This window comes from Adelges cooleyi, unplaced genomic scaffold, assembly GCF_023614345.1.
Source record: "Adelges cooleyi isolate 19-005CV unplaced genomic scaffold, UGA_ACOO_1.1 ACOO_flye_CR_arks_rails_tigmint_CR_PRNA_651, whole genome shotgun sequence".
Taxonomy (NCBI): Eukaryota; Metazoa; Arthropoda; class Insecta; order Hemiptera; family Adelgidae; genus Adelges; species Adelges cooleyi.
Window position 1 is genome coordinate 696,114 of NW_026096352.1, and position 17,268 is coordinate 713,381.

Consider the following 17,268-nt stretch of genomic DNA (forward strand, 5'->3'; position numbering starts at 1 on the left):
GCACAGTAAAGTAACACATTAAGTACGTTTATTTGATGGCGTTAAAACGGTTTGAAATTATTGTCATGTAAACACTTTAAAAAATGTTTAAAAACTTCAAACCGTTTTCAAGATTAAAACTCTCTAGAGTAATATGCTGTGTTAATGCACCTAAAGATTAATATCTGATTTAAGAATAAATTATTTTCTTATGTTTACATAAGTTCAATCTGTTTTGTTAATTAAAATTTTCGAGATTAAATATTTCTCCATTGGGTGTTTAGGTTTCATGTAGGAAGACAAAAAAAAACATTAACTGGTGGTTAATGCAAATTTAAAAGTTTATATGGTGTGTAATTTATATGGATGATGTTTTTTTAATAATAACTGATGATGCTTTAATAATATAGTTTTGTCACTGTCAAAATATTGGCAATTTTGAAGTATCGATTGACGATACACTAACTTATTTGTATGAGCCATAATTATTACAGGGCTTGCAGCCAAAACAGTTAATAAACGATTTGAAGATCTTGAGGTTAATTAATATAAAAACAAGATTTAGGTTTTGTTCAACATTTGAATCGGTCATTTAAAAAACGACACAAGTCACAAAATTAAAACTTAACACTAGCCACAAAAAACTTCATAACTCCAGAAAATCATCTTACTTTGCGTTTACAACTATTTGCTAATTTATTTATAGGATTTCTGATGTTCAAAATCCAAGTTTTCAATATTCTAACTTTGACCATGAATCTGAAAAATGTAATTTTTACACAGAATACGTAACTATACGTATATAATTATCAAATTAGACAAAGTCATACTTGAAAATGTTGTTACATAAATATAGTATCAGAGTGCGAGTAGTAGTAGTAGTAGATGATAATCAAGTATTAACACAAATAAAGTTATTACAATAATAGATATATTATACATAGAATATATACAACACAGTGAAACAATAATACACTAGTAATATGTATAAACTGAATAGAAATACTGAGCCCCGAGCCCTTAGATCAAATGCTATTTATATTAACCCACAAGGTTGCACGCGTCTACACATACACGTGTGCTTACAAAAACAACTTGTTTTTCTATAACATTTCCTGGTTAACAACTACGTATTTTTATTATACAGATAAACAACATATTTATATATTGTGAAATACTTCTTGATATATAGAATATTAATTATTATTCCAACAGAAAAATCAGAGAGTTATGTCGTTTTTTAAATGACCGATTAATTTTTAAATTCCGATATTTTGCTGTTTTAACCAAAAAATTGAATTGGGTTATGAACATAATAGTGAAATTATCAATTTTAGAAGCAATTCATTGTCAAATTCAATTATTTAATTATACATTTTAAGTTTTCTAGAACTACTAAAAAATATACAAGCAAAAATAAATTAAAAATTTTATATTAATTTAAATAATACTCATTATGAATTTTAAATATAAATATTTTTGGTTCGATGCTTAGCTGAGAACATTTAAAAAGTTCACCAATTCCCCTTAAAAATTAAGAAACACTGGTAACGTCAATCTGTTTATGCCATCAACTCGAAAGTATAAAAAAATGTTATAACAAAAAAAAAAGGGAAGATTAAATCATATAACCATATAAACAATATAATGTTGTACAGCGTTTTAGCAGTCCATTTTCAAACAGATAAGGTTAGATAAAATGTAAATCTATTGCAGTTCTCTCTTCTTACAAATCCGTTAGATAATACCATGTGCTTAAAGTAAAAATGCCGCATAGGTATGGACAATTTGACACTTCTGTTAAAAAAGGTTTTCTCAACGCTGAAATTCATATTAACCTGTAACATTTTAAACAAAGTATATTAATCCATGTTGTTAAGCAAATTTCTTTTTTACATAACGAAAAAGAAGAAGTTTTTTAAATTCATTAATATATCTATCTTGTTTATTTTATTAAATTAATTTTCGATATAAAAAAAAAAATCCTTAATTGTAACTGCTATTACCTATTTTACCATTTCCAGTCTTTAAAAATATAATATACATTTTGTTTCCATACAATTGTTGTAAATGAAAAAATGTCTTGCTTCATTCCTTTTAATTTTATTATCATAGTCCTTATGTTTAGGATCCCATAACAGCCGATAAGATCTATAGCATATAATATAAAAAATTATAATTTTAAATATAATGTAATAAATTTGCATATTATAAGGGAACGCGTATTAAGCGTCTTAACATGGATTTCCTGTATGTGTACTTAGTATAATTGTAAATTTATCATAATTCATCAATGATAAATTAAGTATTATGTCAAAAAAAAATTGTGTCACGAAAAATTTTGCTTTTCAACTCAAAGCGCACTAGAGTGGTCATCTTAAAAACGTTATTTAACATTTAAAGAGTATTTTATAAATAATTTTATGTTTGAAAATCTGAATTTCACAAATTATATTCATAAAATATAGTTGAAAACATTTCTAAAATATTTTAACAAAGCTTTTTACCAAAACGGTCTGGAGACGGCTGTTTATTAAACTGCAAAATATAAGTAATATTTGACAAAAAATATGGTTTATAAAACTTTGATTATGTTTTTACTTTTTTATGAATAAGTTTACTTACAATAAATTAATCAATTTTATATTAATTCTTGAGGCGGTTTGGGACATTTTTGGTAGAGCTAAGCTCCTCCGGATTTCTATTAATAAGTTTCAACTTAACATTTGACATTAACAAATGTAGTACACAGCGCCACATACCATACACTAAGGGTTAAAGTAAGTAATCATGGGTGATGGTTGATAAGTGGTGTTGACTGACTGATGTTCTTTGGCTTTAGTGGTTCACCCTGAAGGATCCCCTACGACTGCAGACCGACAAGTAGCACTAGGTGCTAATTGCAGGTCGGAGAAGGTGTCACAAGATAAAGGCCACTTGTCGGAGGGCTCTACGTCACATTAGTCGCCTTTTACGACTGGTGTAGAGACCTTGGTAGAATTCTTCCTCCCCTAACCACAGGGATGAGGTGTTGACTGGATGCCAGGTACAAAAAAAAAAAAAAATTGAAATGAATATTTAACAAGTTGTTGAAGTACTTCATACTCACTATTAAACGAAGTTTTTGAAATCTGCCTGTTGACAGTGGTTTGCTGCAGTTGAAACTCTCCTTCATATTTCTCAACACTTCAATGAAATGTCACCTCACTTCAATGTGTTTGAGTTTTTTGTCCACTTATAAAATCCAGGTGTTTTCTAAATAAAATAAAAAGTGCTTTGATTGGGTATCTATTACTACTCTTACTACTGTAGTAATTACAGTGATTACCTCTCATGCTGTTGGATATCATCTGATGTACTAATAATTTTCAAATTTATTTTCCTACCTCACTAGCAGCTTACATATTCCATCTTTCAAATGTAAGATTAGTGTTGGTTACCATGATACGGGTAAAAATCCCAATATATTCATACAAATGTCTAGATGTTGAACTCCAAGTGATTAGATTCCTCGCTTGATCATAAATACTACATTAATATTTAATTAAAAATAAAATCCATGTCACAGTTTTTTTTCCTATGGTTTACTCTTACAATAAATAGTAGCATAATCAATTAAGAAATCACCATAATTTCAGAACCTCCTCATAAATTAATTTTTTTTTCATTAGGTTAACATGGGAAATTTTAGTTTTTAATTTAAAAATTTTGACTTTTAAACTAATGAAAATTTGTAAAATTAAAAAAAAATTCTTGAAGCTGAAAAATTACTTTAATAGCTTGTTTTGATAATTTATGATACAAATTGTTTTATCAAGTTACAGAACATTGAAATTGATCTTAAAAAGAATCAAATCAAATATTTCATGGACTGTAATTTGATAAAAAAAAAATTGTGTCGTGAAATTATAAAATAAGGATTACAAAGTGTCACATTTCATGTTAGTTGAGCTAGTTGGTTCTACTAAGGATCCAAATTTTTAGAGATTTTTTATTTAAACAGGTTACTATCGGTAACGTCAATTGTCCATTGATCGTAGAAAAAACAAATTGGCGACAACACTACAAAAAAAAAATAGTATATTTTTAAGTATTATTAATTAATTTAAATAATTACCGTTACAGCGGTTTAACAGTTAAACGATAACCGTTTGAATATTAACGAGCGAGAGCCTTATTAATTTAATAGTTTGGTGTTATTTAAAATTCTTGTTCAAAACCAGTGAAAACTGAGTGATTTTTTTAATTATGCAATTAATCTTTTGTAATTCAGTTGATGGGCAATTGAGTAATCGATAACAATAATAATCTAAAAAGTTTAGCATTAAAAATAAATACTTGTACTATATTATTCTGTTCCACAGGCGTTTAGAACCAAATTTTAGTTCTAGATGATTGTCTACACTTGTTTTTTGTGCTTGAGGTTTGTTTTATGCAATTAATCTGTTGTCTACAAGAACAACCAGTTTCTAATATTGTTTTATTATTATAATAAATTTGAATAATAAATACACAAGAGTTTGCTGTACTCAGTTGTGATAAAATTTGCACAAGCCAACTCCATAGAGTCTATTTCAATCAATATAGCTTTTATTTATATACATACTCATCATGAATTGTTTTCATATCCAATTGGCTGGTCCATGTTAACATGCCATATCATCACCAAACAAGAACACCCCATTTGCAAGTCCAACTGTTTTAACTCTAGTTGCTCTGCACTGCTACCGACAAAAGAAAATATGCCCATAATATACCACAGTTAAAAAGATTGAATTGCAAAAGTTCAACAAAAAAGGTATGTCAAAATTCGTTTTTGAAAGAAAACTATAACAGTAACATACACTGATAAAGATAGTAAAAATATCAGTGATAAAGATATGCATTTATACCACAGAATAACTGTTATTCTGTGTTTATACCATTGAGGTGATAACGTCAATTGTCCATTGATCGTAGAAAAAACAAATTGGCGACAACACTACAAAAAAAAATAGTATATTTTTAAGTATTATTAATCAATTTAAATAATTACCGTTACAGCGGTTTAACAGTTAAACGATTACCGTTTGAATCAAGGATCATTTATAATAATCCAAGGTGGTTTGAATATTAACGAGCGAGAGCGTCGTACCTGTGATAATTTTTTTGGAGGTAAATTTTATTTTATACAAAATAAACAATTCAATAAGGTATGCTGGTAGCTAGTGATAACTACAAAATGGCTTCCAGTTTTGGCAACAGCTATCACGCAGCCTTATTAATAGAGCATGCGCTCCCGACTGCTACATTGTGATAATTGATAATACAAGTTGTGGACATACCTAGTTATTACGTCCAATTTTCATGATTTTTACCATTTGATAATAATTTATACTTGACATAATATTTTCAAAACATTTAATCGTTTGGCAATTGGCGTGCAAGTTGTAAATGTAAAATTTTACAAGTATATATCACTACATGATGATTAAAGTAACGTGGTGCTCTCATTTAATTGGTAAGTTTTACAATATTTAGTATTTACTCATTCAAAGGTCGGGGCACGGGTGTCACAGTAAAACGTATTCAATGTACGTCGTCCGTGTCATAGTTTAAGCAGAATTTAAAATAAATGCTAAATGATACAATATCTGATTAGAATATTATAATTAACAAAATAATATTATAATGGATAATAACGTGTTCTATAGCAGTGCGCAATACTACTAATAATTCATTGAGTATCAGTAAAAAAAAAAGGGAAGAAAGAAAAAAAACACATAAAACAATTAATAAAATAAAATTATTAAATCACACTAATTTAGTAATAATTAAAAAATAAAATAGATGTCTATAAATATAAATGATAATTACAATATGGAGGATGTTTTTAAGCAATGTAAGGTAAATATTTACTTAGTCAGTTTTGGAAGCCCATGTGACTGGACAAAATATATGAGCAGTGGTTATGCTTTCGCTCTAGCTCAAAACCTCAATCCGACAACCTCCCAATTCCTTATTTTCCTTCCAAATATAAAAGAGACATTGATTGCACAAAGAACATAAATTTATTTTTCAATATTTACAGTAGAATCTTGTAGCGGATGATTGTTTTCCCTACAAATGGCTGCGTCTAATATTAGCCCCGTCCTCTACTTTTGTTTATATTAAAATATCGGAAGCCTTTTATTTTTTGAGAATTCTTGTCAATGTAGGCCCTGCGAGGATTTCCTCGTGAACTTCTAATCCTTTGGTTTGATACAGATTAGTTACTGATACACATATTTTATTATGTGTACTGTTGTGCAAAAGCTTGGATATGGGAGTGTTTCCAATTAGTTTTTCTCACTACAGGCTGGAAACCTGTAATGCCCACACTCCGTACTCCCTCTGCCAATGTTGTAATTTGTCTTCCTAATACTTAAATTACTTAAGTTGGTTTCAAAAAGTAAAATTTTAATAATTTAAAAATTATACAATTAAAATGTACTTTGCAATGAAAAATACTTAGATAACTTTATTATAATTTCAAAACTTGTTTTCATAATTATTTGAGTTAGTTTCATTTTTATAGTAGCAGCAATGAAAAGAGTGAATAAAGATTTTCTATTTTTTTTTTAACTTGAGTCTCTAGTGATCCTAATTAATATGTAACTTTATATTGACAAACAACATTACAAAATGATCTAATTTTAATTAATATGGCGGCTTTTAATATTCTATTTTATATTTATCATCTAATTATTAACAATTATTCTATTGATAAAAAATAAATATATGATGTTCTTTATAACGACAGATAAGGTGGTGGCAGCGAAATTAGTGCACAAAGTGGTGATAGTGATTACGTGAGACAAAATGCTTTTTATGGAATTAAGTTCAGAGACTAAAGTCAATTTCCAATCCAGTAGATTCTTAGCACACCCAAAACGACACAATTAATGGATATATTACTGAAGTATGTATATATTACGTATTCATATATTTAAAAAATAAATTATTAGTGACTTAGTAAATCACTATACAATGGCCAACATGACTTGGTTGTGCTTTCAAATCATAGTTAATCATTGTCGTCATTATTATTTATCTTGACTTGTTTTAATTATTTTTATTCAATTTATTAATAATTTTTTTATTTTACAGGGGCGATATAGCTGAGTGGGTTATATGGTAGTACTTTTATGCACTATTTGTGGTTAAAAAAAAAAGTAGCCATTCCCCCTTTTGCAAAAAGCAAACTACCACAACAAAATGCCTTCCTCATATAACCCAGGTAATTATTGAATCGATTCGATGGTTGTAAATATATATAATATAATCATGGTTTGTCTAAGGACCAAATATTCTACTTATGTTATAAATTAATTTTGAACAATTATATGCGTACTATTAATTATTATTCATAAGGAAACCAATACTGGTAATTTGGTTTAAAGTTTGTCTTCATAATTTTTACTTTGTATGCATCGCCTCTCAAAAATAAGACTGGACATTAAATGTTAATAAAATTGTTGGTGTCATTATTGTATAATGGGAAGGGATACCATTTTGGTTGAAATTTAATACTCGTATAATATTGACTTAGAATATATTTTGTTACCGGTGTGGTTTTTAATTTTTGTTTAAATACTAAAACCTTTAAAACAGAACTGTTAACAAATTAACTAATGAATATATGAGCCTTAACCCCGGTATTAATATGTATCTTTAATTTCTTCGTCTTCGTCTTCGTTTAATCTTTTCGTCTTTAATTTTTGTGAATCTCTAATAGGTTGATTTTTATGATTTTTTTTTTAAATCTATCTTGTTGTTATTTAATTCAATGGTAAAAAGTATGAATTACTATCAAAAAAAGGCTTCAAAATTCTTTAATCTTTTACCATCATATTTTAAGATTCAATGCAGCCAATATAAAATAGTTTATGATGAAAAGTAGTAAACAGACGCTATGAGATCAAAAATAACTATCGACAAAGACTCCTTATTACTGTATTAAAAAGATTAAAATCGCTAGTTCAGAGTTTGTGAAAAATTGCTTTTATCTAACTCCTTAAAACTTGGGGAATAACGGGATATGAGATGTCCTCTTAGTGAAAACTGTCTATACAGAGGGTTTTTTTTTTCATTTGTTCCGCTTGCTAATGACCGTTTGCGCCAACCATGCATACAATTTAAGGGTAATTTAACAATACTGTAACTATAGGTTAAACTATACTTAAAGTGTAAGTATAGCTGGTGCAAACGGCCATAAGTTGTAATCTATAGATGCAGCACTATTGTCAATCAAAATATTTTGCTTTCCGATTATTAGGCAAACAATTGGGTTATCGTCAAAACTTAGATTTAAACATAATTTTTGATTATACAGAAATATCAATGTAAACTAAAAATATATAAAAATCAATTATTGTCGAACGTGGTGTGTTAAACGAAACCATCATATAGTTGAAAGATCGGATCTAACCCGAACCGTGTCTTTTTGCGGTAAAAACAATTTTTGTAAGCCATTTATTTCTTTTAAGATGATGTGGGTTGAAAGTTTTGAGATGATAAAATTGACCTTGGTAAATACAGAGCTGCTTAATCAATATAAAAAATCACTTTCATTAATAATAATTCCTGTAGACCTGTGACCTCACCGTCCCCACTATGCTTTGATCCCATTATGCCTCGACCGCGCTGTACTGGCTTACTCGGATAAAATAACTTTAAAATAAACGCTTTGACGCTAATTTTTAAACACTGCAACTGACTTAATACTTTCATACTTTGCTTGTTTTGGACTTTACTGATTTGCATCGAAGCGTTTATTTGAAAGTGATTTTATCACTGTCAGTTGTAATAATTCCTGTAAACCTGTGACCTCCCCGTTCCCACTATGCACCGACCCCACTTTACTGGCTTTTTGGATGACTATTTTTGAAATTATTGAAATTTCAAGTTTAGGGCAGGAGGAAAAGAGGAGTGTAGTATTATTTTTATTTGTGCGCGCTTCCCCTCCCGTCCTAACTTTTAAACTCTTATAACACAGTCGTTCAAAACTGGTTATCAACCAGTAAAAATGTTTAGTAAAATAATCTTAAATAGACAAATGTTAATAATATACACACGTTATAATTTAAGTTTCAAAAGTTGGTATGAAAACAATTAGTCTGGAAGTGGGATGAAAACGAAATAAATATAACTCTGTAAATATATAAAACACTATGAAGAAAAAAAAATGTTTTTATTTTTACACCCTATACAGTATTGATCGGTTCGCGATAAAATGAGCACCCTGTATATACATATTATGCGTCAGCGCTAAATACATGCGCGTGGCGTGCAGCCCTCGACTGTTTATATATTTATATAATGTATAGGTATATTCCAACTGTGTCCTGTTTATTGATCAGAGGATGTCGCTGCGGTCGTCCCGGGAAGGACATCAGTGTAGCACAGCGCACTCCAAGCATACCCAACACCAGATCGTGAGTTATATGCGTACATTTTCGAGAAAAAAAATCGTCTTCAGTCGTGTTCAACCGCGTTTATACGTACCTAATTGTTGTTGTTATTGTCGTTAATACGGGCCTTTTATGGTTATAATAATATCATTATAGTCTGACCGACGACAACTGAATATTATGATATTGTTACCGTTCTGCTCTGCCTAGGGTAAAGCGTCGGCCAACGACCCTCGTCTAATCGTGCAGTACAGTACGCAGCAACCGATTGTGATTATTAACAGCTATAAGTAAGTTGTCTGAACTCGAATTTTCACCACAATTCCATTGTCGTTTAGTTGTATTTTCCGCAATTCTAGATTATGGATTTAGCTTTTCGAATCAGATACTAGTTTTAATGCCAGCAATAAAATGTATTAAAAATAATTAGAAAAACTAGATTTTATTTAGTATTTACAGTAATAGATTCACAGTTACTGACCGCTTAATATTATGTTGTTGTATAGTGTATACTTAAACTAATAAACTAAAAACACTGGTGTAGCACAATTTTGTAGCAAATCCCAAAATAATATATATATATTGGTTTTTTTTTTTGCTAAATCCGAATATAACCACAGGTCTAGTTATTCTTTAAATATCTTTCAATATAGTTAGTGTTGCGGAAAGCGAAAAGGACCCTCATCTCGGCATTTTCGAAAATTGAATGGGTGCTTTTTTATGAATCTTGATAGATTTTTTAACAATTCGTGACAGCTGGTACATCTTTTTAGTTAAAAAAAAAAAAGGTTAAGTTGTTGCACTTTGACAACAGGTCCTTTTCCCGAGATCTATTAATACTAATTTAGGTTATTATTCGATTTGATTTTAAATGTTTTGACTTATCTTAATCCAAGGCACGGTTGAAGGTTCGGACTGAATAATGAGGTGTTAATGGTCACTTTTTCAATTTCTTTTATGGAATATTAAGTTATATACCAATCTAACCTAAATTAAGAATTATAGCAGTACCAGCATTTTCTTATTGCACATAATCATGTGCAATATGCCTGGAAATCTATCAAACTCATTGATACAATTTTTGTTTTTTTCTGATACAACAAAAATAAAAACAACCTAACTTTGTTTTGTGTTGTAAACTCATAAAACATTATTTCTGAGATTAGTTCATAGGTGAGAAAATTCATAAAATAGTTTGGCTTTTCTATGAATTTTCACCTTTTTTAAATTCCAAGGGGTTTTCTTGAGAATTTACTTTGAAAGATAGACATTTTATTCAAGATGTTCTCAGCTCTCTGAAACAAATTATAAAACATTTATCGAATTTTGAGCAACACGAAAAACCCATTTTTAATATCTTTTTGGTACTAGAAAAAAATATATTTTTTAAAAAAGCTGAGATTTTTTTACATAAAAAAGTAATTTTTAATACTTTTTTTTCGATTGCCATAAATACTATAGGAAAAAAGAAAAACAAAAGGAAATTACCTATTACAATCATGGCCAAAATTATCGAAAAAAAACCAACAATCATTTGTGAACATTATTTATATTGTAACAGAATTTTATTTAAAAATTCATCTTGCAATTTTGAAAAGTGCTTAATTAAGCGCAAGTACTAATACATAATTTATATTAATATATTTATTATAGGAGAGCCTATAAATTCCATAACCGTTATGTCATCAAAACAATTTGAAAATAAAAACGAATGTTCGTCTGCATATGATCTAATTTTAGGAAACCTGAAGTAAGTTTTTGATATTACTTTTTTTTTTAAAGTTGTTAATAATGTCATTGATTTTATAGCTTGGCTGATGAAATCCTTAAAAGTACTGCTAATAGTAGTATGCCCACCAAATTAGACCTAATGGGAGAAATAACAACGGAAATAGAACTTTATAACTCGATAAAAAAGAACAAGAATAATCAAAAGAAAAAGAAAAAACAAAAGAATAAGGCAGTTATTGAAATATTAAAAATATAGATATAAGTTTTACATTAATTTTTGTCATTTCTTTTATAACAGGAATTGAAGGTAAATGATGTAGCAGAATTGAAAAAAGAAACAAAATTGGAGGAAAAAAATTTGGAAACAATATTTTCAAAAATAAATGAACTATACACCACTCTATTTACAGAGTTTGAAGTTGATATTGAATTTCTTACCATATACATTGAGTATTGTAAAAAAAATGTAAGTGAAGCTAACATTTTATGTAACGTTAAATTCAATTATTTAAATAATTTTTGGTTTGCTAAGTAAACAATATGGTTTAAATAGGACTTAATAATTCAATGCAGTACATTCCTAAGCACAATCTTTTCCATCTCAGAACCTGGACCAGATATATATTTAACTGTAGCACGGTTTGAGTATAAAGAGCGCAAAAATATTAGTCGAGCACGACAGTATTATAAAAGTGGCATATGTAAACATGGTCAATGTAAAGAATTGCGTTTAGAAGAGGTATTAATGGAAGTCGAACATTGTGATATGTCGGAGAGATGTGTTCAGAGATACCGATCTGCAATACATCGTTTTGCGGGAGATATCTATTTTCACGTACAATTGTTAAACAGTGTCTATAGAATTAAGCCTAAATCATTACCCAGGATATGTTCGATTATTGTCAGGTGTGTATTAATCGGGTATTAAGCAAAAATAAATAAATTTATGTTTAGTTAAGTCATCGTTTTTATTATTTAGCGACATGGTAAATGCTTACAAACATAATGAAATAGCATGGGATCAATTAGCTAAATTGGAATTAAAAGGATATACTTATGATTCAACACAGGAGGAATCTGAACGGCTTATAGCTACACAAAAAAACTTTGTAGTTACAGTAAAGTAAGTTTATATTTTGTTTAATAATAATTAATGATTGAGGAGGAGTGGCCGAGTGGGTAAGGCGGCAGTGTGTTAGCGCTCACTGTCGCCGGTTCGACACTAGGTCACAGGCGCTCCGTTTGCTGGGCGAGCAATCGTCCGGTAAAAAGGAACCGCCATCCCCCTCTCCGGCGACGGATTGACGACCCGTCCCGGAAGCGAATTCGTCAAGAAACCATCTCATGATGGCAGCGTTGGGCCTTCATGGCCTGTTAAGCTACATGATGATGATGATGATAATTAATGATATTTGTTTTGTATAAGTGTGTTTTTTTTTTTTTTTATTAAAAGCTGGTTGTTTTATACTTGTTATGTTTTGGGCTCTAGATAACAAAACTATGATAGTGTCTTAAGTTTATTTATTTTATACCGCAAAATGTAAACAAAATCACCAAAAACTACATTAATACTTAACGTATTAATGGTAAACATGATACATTTATAATTAATTGAATACCTTTATTTTTATTATAAAACTAGTAGTTACCATATATTTTTTTATAAGATATTAATTAGAGGTGAATTTTATAAGTGAAATTAATTATCTTAATTATGTATAAATATAAATAAACCTATTATTTTTTTTAAATAACGTAGCACACGCCACATATTGCATTATAAAGAGTTCAATAGCATAAACTAAAGTCTTCAAAAGGTAATTTGTAAATATATTTTGAACTTTAAATTATTTTTATAATAGTATAAAAAAAATTATTTGAAAGTGGGTGGGCCCTGCTCACCGGAGATCCTCTTTAGCCTTATGGTTTAAAGTATCAAATATTATGTATAACTATTTAATATACTATTATTTATACACTATTTTCAGGACTACTTTTTCTATGGCAGAGACTACCAACTGGCGTCAATGATACTCGTTCATGTTATTTAATCATCAAAAGTTGAACATTTTATCAAAGAATTCATTATATTTTTGAATAGTAATTTTCACTTTATATTAGATCTTAATAATTAATACAAAATATTTATGCAATAATTATTAATTTGGGATAATATGGTTTTGCGGTAGTCCAGATAACGGTCATTATAGTTATCCATATTAGTAGTCAACTTATGTTTCCAGTTGTGCCGATAACCAACGCGGTACATTAACTGTAGTCCAATAATTGATAAATACTGGTTTGACTTTTGTTTTTCTCCAACAGTTTCTAAAACCCTTAGGTTTTTGTTGAATTTAAGGACTAGTCCGATTGAGAGCAAACAACATTTATCGTTTATTCTAAAATTATAAAGTATTTATTAACAAAAATTTTAAACTCTATTTGTGAGCATATATCTTTTACTCAAAGAGCTTTAAAAAAAACTGGTGTACAATTATTTGTTTACAATCAGATGTGTCCTAAAATTCGTATAGTGTCCAACAGGTTTTTTCATAATATTTAATTAAAAATCAACTGTAACAAAAGTTGTAAAAAAGTATTTAAATTTAAAATCCGCGAAAGTGGTAATTAAAAAAGTTGTATAATATTTTAAACCGAAGTCAGTAGTTACATATTAAGAAAAGAAAGTTACAGTCTTCATAAAGCCCAACGGTTAAAATTATAAAACATGCAACATGCTTTAGCCTGCTTGCTCCTGAATAGTGATTATTTCTGATCTATAATCTCTTAATGGTCTTAGTTGTATATTCTTACCAAATAAACAATAATCTTGTTGCTTAATTATTGTGCTACTTTAGTATCGCTATTTAGTGTCGTTTTTGAGCTGGGTGGCCAAGGCTAAAGCATGTGCGATGCTAAAATGTAGCTTCTTGTTACAATTTGTAATGAATTCTTTTGTATGTTATACAAATTAATAATAATTATTATACAGGAATTGCGTTTATATTTATGAAGATACGTTACGCCAAAAGTTTTTCCGGGTGAACAAAAAAAATTTGTGGATTTTATATTTGGAAGCTATAATAGGAATTAGGAATTCAAACTTAATGAAACTACCAGCTATCAGGAAATATATGCAAGCAACACTGAAAAGAGCATTTCATAATGCACACACATATGACGTACCTGTACTCAATTCTAAATATTATTTATATTGGGTAAAATAATCAGACTAGTCTGCCTATTGATTTGTGAAATAAAATTAATATTTATATTTTTACTTTTAGACTCAAAATTCTAGTATCGATGAGCGATGGAAGTTTTTACCTGAAGCGGTTGAAATTATAAAAACGGATGTGCAATTATGGACAGAACTTATGGCTCTGTATGTTATTGGTAACAGACGGGAAGAGCTCCTTGAAACATTTCAACGTGCAGTTAAAGTGTTAAAAAATGATTCTCTGCCATTGTGGAGGCACGTGTTCAACTATTTACATCGTACCAGTCATAGTTTGGTAAACTGTTATAAAACGTAAATTCTATCATAAAATAACATTTATTAATTAATTTTTTTTTATTATTATTATTCTAAATTTAGCTTGAACAGTTGTATATTGAAGGATCAAATGCTAAGTACAAAGAACTAGCCCAAACTGTGAGATCAGATTACCTAGATTGGTGTATACTTGTAAAGGGAGTAGAAGAAGGTCGAATTGTTTTCAATAGTCTGAAAAATTTTAATCCTCCGTGCCAAAAATTATATATGAGAATGATAAAATGTGAAGAGAATCAAATTCATGAGACTGGTGCTAAAGATTCCGTAAGGCAATTATACTCTGAGGCAACTGAAATATTTGGCAAAACCAACATTGGTGTGTGGTTAATTCTAAATCTAATATAATTGTATTGTACTACTAAGTTGTATAACTATTTTAGAAGTGTGGATAGAAAGCATACGATTTGAGTTAAAGTTCGGTACCACGTTGGAAGGAGTTGCAATTTATGAAAAATCTTTGAAAAGTTTAGATGCCAAGTACATACCCGATTTGAAGTCAGAATATAAAGAAACTCAAATTCAATATAAGCTGGTATAGTACAAATAATAAATAATAATTGTTGTAAATGGATTTAATAGGACGGCTTCTTATTTTAGGGTTATTATAAACAATCATACAATCATCATTAGTTGTGCAGAAGACTCTAACCCAAATACAAGTCTTTGAATATGATCATTATTTAAATATCATGTAAGCATTGTAAATTCATATATTTCTCATGCCTGAATGTCTTTAAATTCAAATATATCTATATTATTTGTGGTATTTACCAGATTTAAGAGTTTGTATATTTAAGTAATATATAAATTAGCATTAGTGATCAATATTTAAACAAAAAACATAATAAGTTATTAATATCATAATGTGTTAAACACAACTAATAATAAGTTTAGTTTTTAAAAAAATTTGGACATTCAATATATGTAGTTATGTATAAAAAATATTCCTATAATAATAATAATAATGTATACTATAATCATATTAATTGATACTTTTACTTTAATTTAGAAAAATTAAATTATGTTGTGCTTTGTTTTTTTTTCACTTAGTTATTACTAATTTAGATAAAACATTAGAAGTCAATAATTAGTATACATTTAATAGGCAAAACAATGGTAAAAAGTAAAAACAATTATTTAGCTCCATGTTTGCTTCCTTTGTCTATATTTTTGTCATCACCGTTTTAAGAAATTGTATATAAAATCAAATTATAATGTACAATTTCTTAAGACATTTTTTAATATATCAGCTTACTGGCGAGTTCTCGTTGTCAGTAAATTATTCTTAACTTTAAAGTGAGTACCTATCGCTCTAGAAAATACTAAAAACTTAAATTGTTTGGAAATTGTATACCTTGTCAAAACAAAAATTTACTAAAAACAAACAATATCTACAAAATTAATATTGTTTTCTTAGAAAAAAAAGTAACTTATGTAAACAGATTTTCCTCTAGATTCGAGGAACTAATCATGGAGAACTAATATTTAGTAATTAATTAAATAATAATATTAAGAACTTTTTACTATTTTCAATCGGGAATTAAAGAGGGTTTTCCAAGCCATAATATCCATTATACTATTTTTTTACCAGGTTCCACAAAATTTAAACTATTACTAAACACAAAATATTCCTGACTAAAATGTAGACTTTTCATCCAAATTACACCAATCTCAATGACAGAGAGTCGCTTGCTATTATGTCCACATTCCACGCCCTTGTTATTATCTCCTCTGCTCCTAATAATGTACATATGATTTGCTCATTCACAACTATGCCAACAAGCTCTCTCATCTTATTACCCGTTCAGTTCTTATCTCTTTCCTTTTATTCTAATTATTAGATCATTGAACTCTTTTATCTATTGGTTTCTAGCCTACGCTGGTATTGTTGGTAACTAACGCGGTTCACTCCATCTATTACCATCAAGATACCTTCCTTCGCTCCTTTCATCAGACTGTAACTAAAGCTTGCCCAAATAAATGGTTTAAAACTCTAAAGTAAACCTCAGTTCCACTTCCACCTGCTGGTACAGTTCGATTTCCCTTTTAATCTATTCTCGCTCTTGCTTCCATAACTTCCAGTCTCAATTCTTTTCCATATTGTCCTCTCTATTAAAATTAAGCTATTTGCGATTTCTCTCACCTCTTTATAACCTACCTGGCATTGTATGATAAAAGCCTATTTTCATTTACCTTCCTCTGACCTCTCTTTACAAAATAATCAGTCTGCTCTACTGTCCACATAGATGAACACACGTTTCGTTTCAAATCCTTTCTTTCCTACAGAGCTTCGGCCCTTCAATTTAATTATCTTGTTTTAATTACTTTTACTTTTATTATTATAAATTTTATTTTACTTTTCTTTGTCTATCATATAATAATAATATGTTGATTTATATTGCTGTAAAAATCATCACCATAATTTAAAAAAAAATGTTTAATTGTAACTTCCAATTATTAATTCAGTATATATAATATATGTAAATTTACATGACATATTTATTGTAATTGTTTAGCTAATTATTATAATACAATGATAAGGCTAAAAAACAGTTTTTAATAAATAGTTGC

At 28.8% G+C, this 17,268-nt stretch overlaps 1 protein-coding gene and 1 long non-coding RNA gene across 9 annotated transcripts; one reads left to right on the plus strand and one right to left on the minus strand.

The window, feature by feature from the left end:
- Positions 1–1,467: 1,467 nt before the first annotated feature.
- Positions 1,468–5,124, minus strand: LOC126844819 (uncharacterized). 3 transcript variants are annotated; one of them, XR_007686629.1, is made up of 6 exons: positions 5,015–5,124; positions 4,586–4,703; positions 3,089–3,507; positions 2,742–3,014; positions 1,986–2,130; positions 1,468–1,817 (listed from the first exon to the last, which is right to left on the minus strand). It is a non-coding gene; the product is annotated as an uncharacterized LOC126844819 (long non-coding RNA). The 3 variants fall into 3 exon arrangements; XR_007686628.1 differs by lacking the exon at positions 5,015–5,124 and having other exon boundaries at positions 3,089–3,234; positions 3,308–3,507; positions 4,586–4,813; XR_007686627.1 differs by lacking the exon at positions 5,015–5,124 and having other exon boundaries at positions 4,586–4,813.
- On the plus strand, positions 4,961–17,144 carry LOC126844818 (uncharacterized). Of its 6 annotated transcripts, none has more exons than XR_007686626.1 (14): positions 5,335–5,479; positions 6,761–6,919; positions 7,108–7,237; positions 11,064–11,160; positions 11,220–11,370; positions 11,440–11,607; positions 11,695–12,047; positions 12,121–12,264; positions 14,134–14,359; positions 14,429–14,656; positions 14,740–15,013; positions 15,078–15,229; positions 15,295–15,388; positions 16,571–17,144. XR_007686626.1 is itself a non-coding variant. In XM_050583240.1 (14 exons), exons 5-14 carry the CDS (start codon positions 11,090–11,092, stop codon positions 15,325–15,327), a joined length of 1,800 nt encoding a protein of 599 aa, XP_050439197.1. In that variant the 5' UTR covers positions 5,335–5,479; positions 6,761–6,919; positions 7,108–7,237; positions 9,327–9,700; positions 11,064–11,089; the 3' UTR covers positions 15,328–15,417. The 6 variants fall into 6 exon arrangements, 5 of the variants coding, with proteins under 5 accessions (XP_050439196.1, XP_050439197.1, XP_050439198.1 ...); XM_050583240.1 differs by lacking the exon at positions 16,571–17,144 and adding an exon at positions 9,327–9,700 and having other exon boundaries at positions 15,295–15,417; XM_050583241.1 differs by lacking the exon at positions 16,571–17,144 and adding an exon at positions 9,327–9,434 and having other exon boundaries at positions 15,295–15,417.
- The last annotated feature ends 124 nt before the right edge of the window (positions 17,145–17,268 follow it).

Bases quoted from the DNA above. Each gene is read 5' to 3' on its own strand.
- LOC126844818 (XM_050583239.1), top strand. From the start codon at position 7,216: ATGCCTTCCTCATATAACCCAG. The intron at 12,048-12,120 runs GTGTGTATTAAT...TTTATTATTTAG, and splicing joins ATATGTTCGATTATTGTCAG to CGACATGGTAAATGCTTACA. The intron at 14,657-14,739 runs GTAAACTGTTAT...TTCTAAATTTAG, and splicing joins ATCGTACCAGTCATAGTTTG to CTTGAACAGTTGTATATTGA.